Here is a 14,071-nt window from a genome sequence, read left to right on the forward strand (position 1 = left end):
TTCATTCTTTTCTCCATCTGCTCCTTTGTGTGTAGGCTTTCAGATGTTTTGTTCTCCAGTTCCTGAGTGTTTTCTTCTGTCTCTTGAGATCTGCTGTTGTATTTTTCCATTGTGTCTTTCGTCTCTTGTGTTGTGCCTTTCATTTCCATAGATTCTACAAGTTGTTTTTTTGAACTTTTGATTTCTGCCTTATGTATGCCCAGTGTTTTCTTTACAGCCTCTACCTCTTTTGCGAAATATTATCTAAACTTTTTGAATTGATTTAGGATTAGTTGTTAAAATTCCTGTATCTCAGTTGAAATGTATCTTTGTTCCTTTGACTGGGCCATAACTTCGTTTTTCTTAGTGTAGGTTGTAATTTTCTGTTGTCTAGGCATGGTTTCCTTGGTTACCCCAATCAGGTTTTCCCAGACCAGAACAGGCTCAGGTCCCAGAGGGAAGAAATATTCAGTATCTGGTTTCCCTGAGGGTGTGTCTTAGAAAATTGCTCCACCCTCTGATGCCTCTGGTCATTGTGCTTTTCTGCCCAGCAGGTGATGCCTGTTAGCCTATAGTTCTTGACTGGTGTGAGGAGGTATGGCCGTGTTCCCCCAGGCTCCAGGGTCTGGTTCTGAATGGAAAGGGCCCCACCCCTTTCCTCTTAGAGAAGATAGACCCCCTTAGGGGGAGGTCATTAGCATTTCAATGGTCTCTCTCTCTCTGCTTGTGCTATCTCCACCCTTCTCTGAGTCACAGCACTGGGAACTGAAAATGGCTGGGGCTTTCTCCACTGAGCTGAAAAAGAAACAGATAATCTGCTTTAGAGCTAGTCCAAGGTGACCCTCCAGCTCTCCAAGGTCAGTCGTCACCCAAAGCCTCTGTTTTTTGGGGATTCGTACCTGTAATGAGAAGTTCACACTCGCTACTTAAAACCCCAGTTGGAGCTCAGGTGAGCTATATTTGCTTGCTGGGAGAGAGCTTCTCTCTGGCACCATGAGGCTTTTGGAGCTCGGGCTATGGGGAGGAGGTCTCATGACCTGGATCTGCAGGTTTTACTTACAGATTTTATGCTGCGATCTCAGGCATTCCTCCCAATTCAGGTTGGTGTATGATGAGTGGACAGTCTTGTTTGTACCCCCCACAGTTATTCTGGATTATTTACTAGTTGTTTCTGGGTTTTTTTAGTTGTTCCAGGGGGACTACTTAGCTTCCACTCCTCTCTATGCTGCCATCTTCCCTCTCTCTGCCATATAATTTTTAAAATCATGGAATTTAGGAAATGATAATAATAATTGAAAATCAATAGATGGGTTTAAACACAGGTTAGACCCAGAAGACAGGATTAGTGACCTGAACTAAGGGCAATAGAAAACGTTTAGGGTAAAACACAGAGGAAAATAAAGGGTGGAAAATATGAAAAAAGTGTTAAGAGCATGCAAGGCAGAATGAAAAGATTTAACATAGCAATAGTTGGAGTCCCAGAAAGAGAAAAGTAGGAAAGAAGCAATATTTGAATGATAATGATGGAAAAATTTCCAAAATTTAGGATATACATTAACCCATAGATTGAAAAATGTCTGTGAGCTGTAATTATAAAAACAAAACATGAGCACGTCTTAGTTGAATGACTTAAAAAATGAGAAAAATCTTAAAAGCAATCAGAGGAATAAAACATTGTTTTCAAATGGGCAACAATAAGGTTGATAGTGGATGTTCAGGAAGACATGATGAAAGCTAGGAAATAGTGAGAAGGTAAATTTAAACTGATAAATGAAAACAACTACTGTTCTGGTTTGCTAATGCTGCCATTATGCAAAATACCAGAAATGGATTGGGTTTTATAAAGGGGGCTTATTCAGTTACAAAGTTACAGTCTTAAGGCCATAAAGAGTCCAAGATAAGGCATCAACAATTGGGTACCTTTACTGGAGAAAGGCCATTAGCATCTGGAAAACCTCTGTTAGCTGGGAAGGCACGTGGCTGGTGTCCGCTTGCTCCCAGGTTGTGTTTCAAAATGGCTTTCTCCAAAATGTTGCTCTTGTTTGCTCTTGTTTGTCCTTTCTAAAATGTTACTCTCATTTGCTCTGAGGTCCTTCTGTCTGTGAACTCCTTCATATGACTCCACTGAGCCTATTAACACCCACCCTGAATGGGCGGGTAACACTTCCATGGAAATTATCCAATCAAACGTTTCACTCACAGTTGACTGGGTCACATCTCCATGGAAACAATCAAAGGATTCCAATCTGATCAACACTAATATGTCTGCCCCAAGATTGCATGAAAGAACATGGCATTTGGGGGGACATAATACATCCATACCAGCACAACTACCAAACTGGCGTTCTATACCACCCCCACCCCCCAAAAAAATTCTTCTTCAAAGATCAAGTTTAAAATTTAGAGGTTTATATACAACAACAAAATGAGAATGCATTACTAATGAATATGCAATAAAATAGCCTGTTTTAAAAAAAATATTGCAAAATGGTTTAAAAAAATGAAGGAATGCCATCACTAGGTGACAGGTGAATCAATATAACTCACCTAGGTTCTCCTTCTCTAAAAAGAAAAAGTCACTTTTAAGACCCATTCCTCAGGAATCAAGAACATTACATACATACATTGTGTCTGTATATGTATATAAGGGTGTATGAGTTTCTACCTGTGTGATTTTTAACACTCGTTAAAGATAATATCAGTTATTCCATTTTTAAAGTTCTATGGCCATTTTCTTACTTTTGATATTTCCAAAGCTTGGAATAATTAGCCTCCCTTCTGTACTTTTGGAAATCACAGTCAGTTTTCAAAGACCATGTTTTCTATTACATTTTATCCAAGTCAAGATTAATCCTTTTTTTCTTCATTAGAATATATCAACCATGGCTTCAACTATCACTTGTTTCCTAATAACAGCCAAATATTTTCAAGCAGCAGATTCATTTCCAGTTGCCTTTGCAGAACTCTTACAGAATCTTTGAAATACTAGACATTCTGCCCAAATGAACAGCAGGCACCTTAAACTCAGTGTACTTCAAACTAAACACTATTCTCCACCAAAATTGCTCTAAATATCTTGGGTCACGACACTTGATCCACGCAGTCATACTAGCTGAGCTTCAGTAGTAATTGATTCTTCCCTTTTCTAACATTTATTTAGGCACAAAGTCTTGTGAATTTTACTATTAAAATATCTTTTAAAATATCCCACTTCTTTTTTTCTATTGCTGCTGACTTTGATAACCAGTCACATTTGCAGATTTGTGTACAGTAATCAGCTGCTTATAGTATTTTCCTTTTGTCATCACAAATTTGATTTCAAGAGACTATACTTGACTCATCCTTTATCTGCCTTTGATAATAAATGTTGAATTGATTATATAAGTTGGATCAATAAGTTAATTAATGAATGATACTTATTAAATGTGCAGTGTTGCCTATGTTTATGAATGAAATTTAACAAATATTCTATTTTGAGGTGAAGACATTCACATAGTCATATATAGTCTCCATAGGTGTTATTGCTCTGTATTCAGTTGTTGTTGTGTCTTAAAACATCTTCCATCTCTAGAAGATACTTTGCATGACATTTTTGACAGGAAATTCACTTAGTCCTGCAAAGTGTTTTTTTCTTACAAATGACTCAGATATATTACATCATTAAATCCATTTTATGCACCTAAATTCCTAGACTGACTTGTATGACTTGAGCCATTTTCTTTTAATAAAGTTATATTAAAGAATAACCCACTCAAGTCATGGGCTACATTAATTTGCAAAAATCAGTTTAAAAAGAATTTCTGATTTTATTAGGCTTAAATAAATAATATAAGACCATTAGCTACAGCATGGTTAAAAGCAAATGAGATTCAAGGTCAACCAAAAGTATATTTCTATCTCTCTTTTCCATTTTTCATTTTACAAATGACCCTGGATTCCCCCCCAAAAGGCAAACATTCTGAATACTTGTTCATTTTCAACTTTAGTTCTTAAAGGAATACTGCCAGTTTTAGTGCATAATCGTGTAGTGAATAATAGAGTTAGCCTGAATAGAAGACAGTGACAGCACATAGTCAACTCTATTGATGTGTACACTCTGTAGGAAGGCAGAGGAGATTCAATCGTTTGAAGTTTGTTTTGTTTTTAAAACCTGTGTTTACCACTTGAATAACAGACTTGTCATTTTATTAATGAGGAGTGACCAGTTGTCACCACACATAAAGAATACTGATATATTAGTGGTAACCAGTTATGAGACAAAGCAAATGTAAACACTTATACTTTTAAGATACAATTAAAACTCTTGAGATAGCATTATCTAAAGTCAGCAAGACGAGGTGAATGTATGTTGACAGAAAATATTCATGTTAATAAAATGTGTAAACTCTTCTTTTTACAATAGGTATGCCTATCAATTTTTGTATGTTATAAAGTTTTATGGATTGTGTGTAAATGTGAATTAGAATTCTCTCCACATCTTATTACAAGCAATACATGGTTAATACTCTTAACATAATATAAACTATTTTCATTTGGTGTGTATTCTCTGTAGGATTTATTTAGGTTGAAAAAAAATGTGTGGGATATTTTTTCTCTTTGACTTCAACAAGAAATCAAAAAGGTGTTAATACCTGGAATACATAAAGGAGAGAAAGTTAGCTAAAATCATTTAAAAGTTTCCTTAATTTTTGCCCATCAAATTTTCTCTTGCTAAATGCTGAACTGACTTCAAAATGTTAAAGTTTTAGAAATGGTATTTTTAGGAAATCAAAAGAAAAATAAGAAGTAGCAGAAATATCTTTGTAACTGGAATGAGTGAGCCACTTAAAGCCTGGGTGAGAAAAATGACATTTAGGATGAATTCAAGAGGCCATGATCTCAGTTAACCCAAAAGAAAAATTTTAATTTTGTTTTGATATCTACTTATATTCTCCCATTTCTTTCCAAGAACTCTCCTTAGCTGTTGGCATGTCTTCTGTATCCTATTCTGACATACATATTTCCTATTTGTTGCTGTTCACATATTAATTCAAAATAAATGACAACTTACAAATATATAGAATAAAAATAAAATAATGAAATGACAGGAAGTGAGATTTACAATTCTCAAAAGAACACTGACTTACTCAGGCAATTTGCATGGTCACCTTTGTGAGGAGGAAATGAGCAACAGATGTATCAAAATGCATCACATACTGATGTGAGAAAGAGCCGATTTCTCTCACTTATTTTCCCTTAATAATTTATTCTTTCTGCTGCTTGCAGAAGGGGGATAGAGTTAAATTATAGTATCCTGGTATCCCGACTTTACCCCTGCTGACAAGTAATGCCAGCTATTTTTTTTTTTAATACAGAGTTAGACATGAGTTTAATAGGACTTACTTACAGGAGATGATTTCTTCCATGGAGGTGGCAGGCCATGAAAGATGGAAGTTAGCTGGGAGTTAGTGCTCTGCAAAAGTAGGGCAATGCCAGGGGGTTATTTATAGGGTTAGGAAAAGGGGGGTATAAGAACAGAGTTTTGGCAGGGTCTTGTGGCACTAGAGTGTGGAGATTTGTAATCAATGGTGACTAGGGGAGAGGAGTTTCAGTGTTCCATTTACAATATATTTTTCCTCCCCTGGGGAGGTCTGATGACTTTTAACATCCCTTCTGGTCAAATAGGTGGCTCCATGAAATTACTATGGAGAGGAGGGTTCCAGGCCCTGGGTCCCCACAGTCCACCCCCACACAGCTGACTACAGCTGTAGGACGGACATCGCATCCATAGACAACAGAACACTAGGAGTCCCCCACACAGAGATAACAACTCCACAAAGAGATGCTGCCATGGCCAAGAAAGGGAATTAAACCATTTAGACAAGGGGTCTACTGATAATTGCTGAATTCTGCCAGGCCAGCAGGATATTCCATGCAGGGGTCACAGGCCAAGGAAGTCCGGTAATGCCTGAAGATGGCAAATCTGTGCAAACCTAGCATTGGGTTTGATTGTGGCATTAGTTACTGGAACCCACTGTAGGAAGTTGTTTGCTAGGTGAAAAGAAAGATGTTTATGGGGAACAATAAGGGGTAATTACATGCTAGAGTTCTATTGGTTGACAACAAGGAACCAGGCAGAGGAACATTATCGGGAGGTTTTAAATATGAGATACTCTCCCTCTGCAAATCTTGAGTTTTCTACCATTAGTCTGGGCATAAGAAGTGTTCACATAGTTATGCATAAGGTTCCCTTGGGAATAGGAGGCCCCAGTTTGGTGATAAAGATTTTAACAGGCATTTAGGTCTTATTAAAATATTTTGGGTAACTCCTATTTCCCTTAGGATTCCTAACCAAAGCAGGTGCATAGGCCAGCACCAAGGCCAATTGACCTCGTTTTCCCTGTTTTGTATGGTGTGAGTGACAAGCAACAACAAATTATTACTAGTTCCCCACTTAGGCTGTAAAGCGGCTGGCCCTTTAATGTGGATGCTCAGTGCTTGCATTGGTCCCACATTAGCATTTCAATAGAAGCTGGGGCTGCAGCTCTGGGTGTGGAGTTCAGGTGGGTTAGGGTTGATAAAACCTTTTGATTGTAGAGCTCTTATAGTCTATAACCCATACCTGGGTCATTTTTTCAGTGATCATTGTCTACTTGTGTAAGTGTGCCATACGGAGCACATACCCTTTCCAAACAGCTGATGGAGGCCCACAGTTGCCTTATCCACCAGGAAAGCTAACAAAAGTTCTGTAACCATGTCCATGGCAGTGAAAGCATACCTTGCAAACAGGAGGGGACTGATGTAGTTCACGTGTCCTATTTGGTGTGCAGCCCAGCCTATGTGGTTGACACAGGGAACACGAAGGGCACTCTTTAGTGATGTCCACTAGCTCTGGCAATAGTTACCTTTTGTCAGTGGCAGGCATTCCCAGATGTCTTTCCACAATTCTTGTCATTTTAACAGCTATCTCAGGTGCAGCAGCTTTATCTGCTGAATCCTCTATATAGGACACTGGCCTGAGACTCATGCATTTCTGCATTCATAGGGCTGGTATTGAAAATGCTGTGCTGTAGCAGGTAGGCTCTGCACCTGGCCAGTGTGCTCAGCTGGTCGCTGCCAGAGTGTGGCTTAGAAGCTATGTCAGTAATCCACCCCTGAATAGGGAAGGCCTTTTTTAAGGTTGTTAGGCATCCTTGTGTCCGTCCCTCCACTTATTATAAGGCATTATATGCAGCACACAACTGCCTTTTTTAGGGGGTTGTCGCTCAGTTCTGCCCCTTTGCTGAAGTGTGACCAAAGCCAAGGGGCATTCGTTTAGAATGTTGCCTCTGCCAGAGACCCCACCCAAAGCCAATATTAGTGCTGGCTGCATCCAACTCACTTGGATCTATGTCCCCTAGTGTTTATACCTGTGCTATTGCCCCTTTTGCCTTTTAAATGCAACCTATTGGGAGATGTTCCATTCTTAGGGATAGCATTTTCTAATCAAGACATACAAAGGTTTTCACATTTGGGCTAAGTGAGGAACAAAGGTCTACAATACCCCCATTATCCCAAGAAAGACATTATTTGTTTTGGCACTGTGGGGTGGGGGAAACATGGCATCTTAGAGAGAGTTATTGGTTAGTAAAACAGAGTTATACTTGCAGATCCTTTGCCATGAGAATGTAGCAGATGGTCAGGCTCTGTACATGGCCTTGGGGAAGCAGAGTAGAAGTCCATTGTTGGCCTCCCCAGGAGAAGGCGAAAGCAGGCTGGCTTGATTTTCCTAGGGAGATACTAAAAACAGCATTAGCAAGATCCAATACAAATTGATATTACACAATTGGGTACTAATGTCTTATAATAAACCAGCAGTGCTCGGGACTGTAGCATGCAGTGGTGGTATTACCTTGTTTAACTCCCGATAAACTATCTTGTGCCACGTCTTGGCCATACAGAACTATTGAAGGGCTATGGGTATTATTATCCCCACATGCTCCAACTCTTTGATAGTTGTTTTTTGGTGCCCTCCTGAAAGTTTATATTGTTTTGTAGCCATGACCCTCCGAGACAGGGGTACTGTTATAGGGGACCATTTTGCCTGCCCCTTTAAGACCATTTTGATCACTCTACAGTGGAGGTGGAATTCTCCTATGCAGTGTGGCATTCTGTGGATAAATTCCTAAAATGTAGTACTGTACAGAGGAAATATATACTGATTTAAAAAAAAAATGATTTTAACAAAGATGGCCTGTTTTGCAGCATTTTTTCTATGCCTACCATTTTTAATTCCCAGGCCTGGTAAAAATAAAATAATTTTAAACTATGCCTACCTACCTCATCTTTCTGCACCCAACCCTTCCCTCATAGCTGCCTTAGCTGCTTAGGCCTTGGGGGCAGGGATAGGTGAGACAGAAAGAAAGAAGTTTATCTTGTCAAAGTCACATTTAAAAGTTTTAAATCAGGGCAGTGAAGTTTGGGAATTTCTACACCCTTCTTTTAATTATTTCCAATTCTTAGATCTATTTCACTCTAAGCTGTGATCCGGACAGTTGGGAAAGGTCTTTGCCTTTTCCAGAAGCAGCCCCCTGGCAGCCTTCCACTGCCTTAGGGAAATTCCAGGGGCGTTTTCCTTTTAATGTCCAGGTTTTTTTTACAGTAATTTTAGAACTAAAGATTTGAACCCTGCTGCAAAGAGGTTTTTTTTTTCCCCCTCTTGGGACTCCAGGAGTACATATATATGTATATACTTACTTATTTTTAACAATTCAAATAGAGCTCTTGAAGAATTTTTGTTAATTTGTTATTACCATCTGGAGGTATAAGAATATACATGGAACAGGCAGACAAGACAATACATTGAACAGGCAGATGAGATACAAATAGAAAGTCAGTCACAAGAAACAGAAACACAGAAATACTTTTGAGAGGGGCAAGTACAGGATTGAATATATATCATTTCATCCCATTTCTACCCTTTTTCAGAACAATTCTAATTATAAAACAATGTTCTTTCCATAGTGCCATTTCTCTCCAGATTTTTAAATCATATTGAGGCCAGGTTGTGTTACAGAAATAAACTTTTTTTCTCACTGGCTCATAACTAAAATCTTTCCAGTTTTTTTTTTTTTTTTTTTTTTTTTTTAATATAGCCCAAAATTTCCCATTCTTCATCCCCTTCCTCTTCCGAGGAGTCTGTGGGGTCCCTTGTTTTGGGGTCCTGTCTCAGAGTAGCTAAAATTCTCCAGACTTGAGCCCAAGGAAACTTACGGCCTTTGACTGGGTCATACCTGCATGCCAGAGTCTCTAGCTGGTTATCCACTCAGAGCAGATGATCAGTCAGAGAGTCCTTCATTTCTGCTTGGGCAAGGTGCATCTCTCCTTTTAGTTTTACTTTCTCTTCTAAATAGCACGCAGTAGCTTTTGGCCACTTGTTCTGTGTTGGCAGACATCTGCAAGGCTCCTAACAGGTGCAATGGCCACCGCTCTTTGGTGGTCCCTTTTCTTCTCACTCAAATCTAGTTGTCCTGCTATCTGTTGTAAAACACTTAGCGGATTCTGGGAAGATGGCGGCATAGAAAGAGGTGGAAGACTTAGTCTCCCCCAGAACAATTTATAAATGAACAAAAAAACTAGTAAATAACCTGGAATGGTAGCGAGGAGACAAATGTGACAGTACACTCAACATCCACCGACATGATTTGGGAGGAATGCCCGAGATCACAGCATAAAATCTGTAAGTAACATTGTGGACCCGCGCTGAGAGCCGAAAACCTAGAGCCAGGAGCCCCTCCCTCACGGACGCTGCGCCGTGCACTTTCTCAGCCCAGCCCCAAGTGAGGTTTTAGCAATAACTGCTCAATACAGACAGCGAATCCTCAACAAGCAGGCAGAGGCTTTTGGTTACGGCTGACCTTGGGAGAATTGGGGGAAATATTCTGTCTCTCGCTCTCTCTCGGTGGAGAAAACCTCGGCTGCTCTCAGCCCACAAGGAGTTGCAGTGGAGACAACCTCACACAATCGGCATTCTGAGGCGAGCTGAGAGCCCCGCGGCACAGCCAAGTGGCCCAGGGCTTCCCTAGAGGGACGGCGCACACTGATGACGTAGGACGGCATTTTCTCTTGGCTGAGGGAGGATCGCAGCTGGGAGGGGGGATCCGCTCAGAGAACCCAGAGGTGCTATGCCAAGTCTGGTGGTTTATGGGACACTGAGAGAGAGCTGCCCCTCCTCTCTGGCCACCTGTGTGCGCGCCCCACATTCAGGGCGGGCAACTCCAACGGCGCGCCCAGGCTGAGTTCTCCAACTGAACATACAAGAATCATTTCCCCGCACTACTGACTGGAGGGATATAGGTGGCTCACAGATGCCGTCTGCTGGTTACCTAGAGAAAGTGCACGCCATCAAACTGTGTCTCTGAAAAATTAGATCGATATCCTTTTTTTTTTTCTGATACAATTTGAAAGAACCCTATCAAGCAAAACAAATGCCAAGAGGCCAAAAACAACAGAAAATCTTAATGCCTATGATAAAACCAGATGATATGGAGAATCCAGCTCCAAACACACAAATCAAGATATCCGAAGAAACGTTATTCCTCGCAAAATTAATTAAAGAGGTACAATCAAAGAACGAAAACATGGCAAAGGATTTCAAGGACATCAAGAGGACCATGGCCCAGGATATAAGCGCCATAAAAAAGACTCTAGAAGAGCATAAAGAAGACATTGCAAGAGTAAATAAAAAAATAGAAGATCTTACGGAAATAAGAGAAACTGTTGGCCAAATTAGAAAGACTCTGGATACTCACAATTCAAGACCAGAGGAAGCTGAACAACATCTCAGTGTCCTAGAAATCCACAGAACAGAAAATGAAAGAACAAAACAAAGAATGGAGAAAAAAATTGAAAAAATCGCAATGGATCTTAGGGATACGATAGATAAAATAAAACATCCAAACTTAAGACTCATTGGTGTCCCAGAAGGGGAAGAGAAGGGTAAAGGTCTAGAAAGAGTATTCAAAGAAATTGTTGGGGAAAACTTCCCCAACCTTCTACACAATATAAACACACAAAGCATAAATGCCCAGCGAACTCCAAATAGAATAAATCCAAATAAACCCACCCCAAGACAAATTCTGATCAGACTCTCAAATACTGAAGAGAAGGAGTAAGTTCTAAAAGCAGCAAGAGAAAAGCAATTCACCACATACAAAGGAAACAATATAAGACTAAGTAGTGACTACTCAGTGGCCACTATGGAGGCGAGAATGCAGTGGCATGACATATTTAAAATTCTGAGAGAGAAAAATTTCCAGCCAAGAATACTTTATCCAGCAGAACTCTCCTTCAAATTTGAGGGAGAGCTTAAATTCTTCACAGACAAACAAATGCTGAGAGACTTTGCCAATAAAAGACCTGCCCTACTTCAGATTCTAAAGGAAGCCCTACCAACAGAGATATAGAGAATTTTAACAGACATATATACTACCTTACACCCCAAATCTCCAGGACACTCATTTTTCTCTAGTGATCACGGATCTTTCTCCAGAAGGGGACATAAGCTGGGACATAAAACAAGCCTCAAGAAATTAAAAAAAAAAAAAAAAAAAAAAAAAAAAATTGAATATACTCTAAGAACATTCTCCAAACACAATGGAATACAAATAGAAGTCAATAATTTTTGAACTATAACTCCACTATTTACTTCCTACATGATAAAAAATATATAAACTCTAAGGACAAATCAATGGTTTTGAACTCAATGTAAAATATGTAATTTTAGACAAGTATATAAAGGTGGGGGACTGAAGGAGTATAGGAACATAGTTCATGTGCCCTATTGAAGTGAAGGTGGTATCAAAGAAAAACAAGATTGATGGGGATTTAAGAGGTTAATTTTAAGCCCCACAGTAAACACAAAGAAATTATCAGAGAATATAACCATAGAGATGAAAAGTAGAGTCTGGATTAAGAGAAATGGGGGTAGGGGCAATGGGAAGTTAAGAAAGGAGTGTAGGGTTGTTGTTTGAGGTGAAGGGAAATTTCTAGTAATGGATGGTGGGAAAGAGCATAACATCATTCTAAATGTGATTAATCCCACTAATGGAAGGCTAGGAAAGGGGTGGAATGGGAAGATTTAGGCTGTATATATGTTTCCACAATTCAAAAAAGAAAAAAAAAAAAAAGACTGTCTAACTAGACGACAATTGAATGCTAAGGATGAACTTGAATGGGATTGGAGGGTGGAGGACAGGTGGCTCGAAGGGACACAGTTTAGACATAAGGAAAAGGAAATATAGAATGTAAGCATTGTATCATTGTTGAATCTCTCATACTTGTAGCTGGGCTTAATGGAATTACATAAAAGAATGTTCTTGTTCATGGGGAGTACATACGTGAATTATAGTGGATGTTCAAGGATGTGTGCAGCTAACTCCCATATATTCAGAAGACAGAGAAATATATGATGGATGATAGATAGGGAGGGAAAGAAATAGCGATGTGACAGCATGTTAAAGTTGGTGGATTAAGCTATTGGGGGAGGGGGTCATGGTATGATGGAATTCTGTGTAGGGCTAGTATTGTTTTTGCAACTATTCATGTAACTTTGAATTTATTTCAAAATAAAATTAAAAAAAAACAAAACAAACAAACAAAAAAAAAACAGCGACCCAGCCTGAGTTTCCAGGGTATGGAGGGCAGCCTCCCCTCCCCACGTGGACGACGCAGGCCAATTTCAGATTCCCCTCAATGGAGTCTCCCTTCCTAGAATTCATGGCTAGTGGCTCTTCAGTCCTCCTGGCTCTGCTCACCAACCTTTTCAACCCAGCTTAGCCCAAGACTGAAGAACACACCAGGCATGGAGTTAGACATAAGTTTAATAGGACTTGCTTACAGGAGATGATTTGTTCCACAGCAGCAGCGGGTAGGAAGGATGGAATTTCGAGTTCTGCCTAATTTTTAACTCATTGATTTCCCAGGATGACAACAGACACTGTATTTCTAAAATAATAATAATAATTCCATATAGATTGATAGAGTAGACAAATCAATGATAGAGAAGTTGCTCATTTTTACATTTATTTATTCATCTGACTATTCCATTCTCTCTCTGAAACACACACTCACATACGCACGTGCAAAGGAATAAATGTTGAGACCAGAAGACTACTGCAATTATTTCATGACCTGCAGACCTTCTTAAATATACACATTCTCGGAGAATGCACCTACCGCCATGAGCCTCCTCAACAAGCCCAAGAGTGAGATGACCCCGGAGGAGCTGCAGAAGCGAGAGGAGGAGGAGTTTAATACAGGTCCCCTCTCTGTGCTCACGCAGTCGGTCAAGAACAGCACTCAAGTGCTCATCAACTGCCGCAACAACAAGAAGCTCCTGGGCCGCGTGAAGGCCTTTGACAGGCACTGCAACATGGTGCTGGAGAACGTGAAGGAGATGTGGACCGAGGTTCCCAAGAGCGGCAAGGGCAAGAAGAAGTCCAAGCCGGTCAACAAGGACCGCTACATCTCCAAGATGTTCCTGCGCGGGGACTCGGTCATCGTGGTCCTGCGGAACCCACTCATCGCTGGCAAGTAGGGGCCGCCCCTCACCGCCAGAGCCGCCCACTCCTGTCCTGCCAAGACCTGCCCTAGTGTTGGAAATAATAATAAAGTCCCTGTGTTTAAAAAAAAAAAAAAAAATATATATATATATATATATATATATATATATATACACACACACACACACACATTCTCGGGCATCATCTCACAAAAAGTTTAGTCAAAATATCTGAGATAGGACTTGGCTATCTTTGATGAGCTGGCATTTCTTTATTCTAACTTCCATTTTATTAGAAATGCTTCTGTACATGGCTTGAGTATTACCTACGATACAATTATTTGCAGGGATGTGAAAAAGCCTTTATTTTACAAAAGGTTGACTAAATGAATCTCAGGACCATAGAATGAAAAGAGAAGGTAGTTTCTCTATAAAGCTAGTAGGATAGAGTCTCACCAAATGTTACATTTGGATAAGCAAGAATAATCTCAGAAAAGCTACAAAGAAAACGTAGTATTAAAATCAAAATATACACTAAAACTAAAAAATGTGCACTGCAGTGAATTCTTGTGC

General features: G+C 39.8%; 1 protein-coding gene across 1 annotated transcript; it reads left to right on the top strand.

Moving 5' to 3' along the window:
* The first annotated feature begins 13,166 nt into the window (after positions 1-13,166).
* Positions 13,167-13,581, top strand: LOC119542467 (small nuclear ribonucleoprotein Sm D2-like). Its single transcript, XM_037847245.1, has one exon. The coding sequence runs from the start codon at positions 13,178-13,180 to the stop codon at positions 13,532-13,534; it is 357 nt and encodes a 118-aa protein (XP_037703173.1). The 5' UTR covers positions 13,167-13,177; the 3' UTR covers positions 13,535-13,581.
* The last annotated feature ends 490 nt before the right edge of the window (positions 13,582-14,071 follow it).

This window comes from Choloepus didactylus, chromosome 8, assembly GCF_015220235.1.
Source record: "Choloepus didactylus isolate mChoDid1 chromosome 8, mChoDid1.pri, whole genome shotgun sequence".
In the NCBI taxonomy this organism is placed as follows: Eukaryota; Metazoa; Chordata; class Mammalia; order Pilosa; family Megalonychidae; genus Choloepus; species Choloepus didactylus.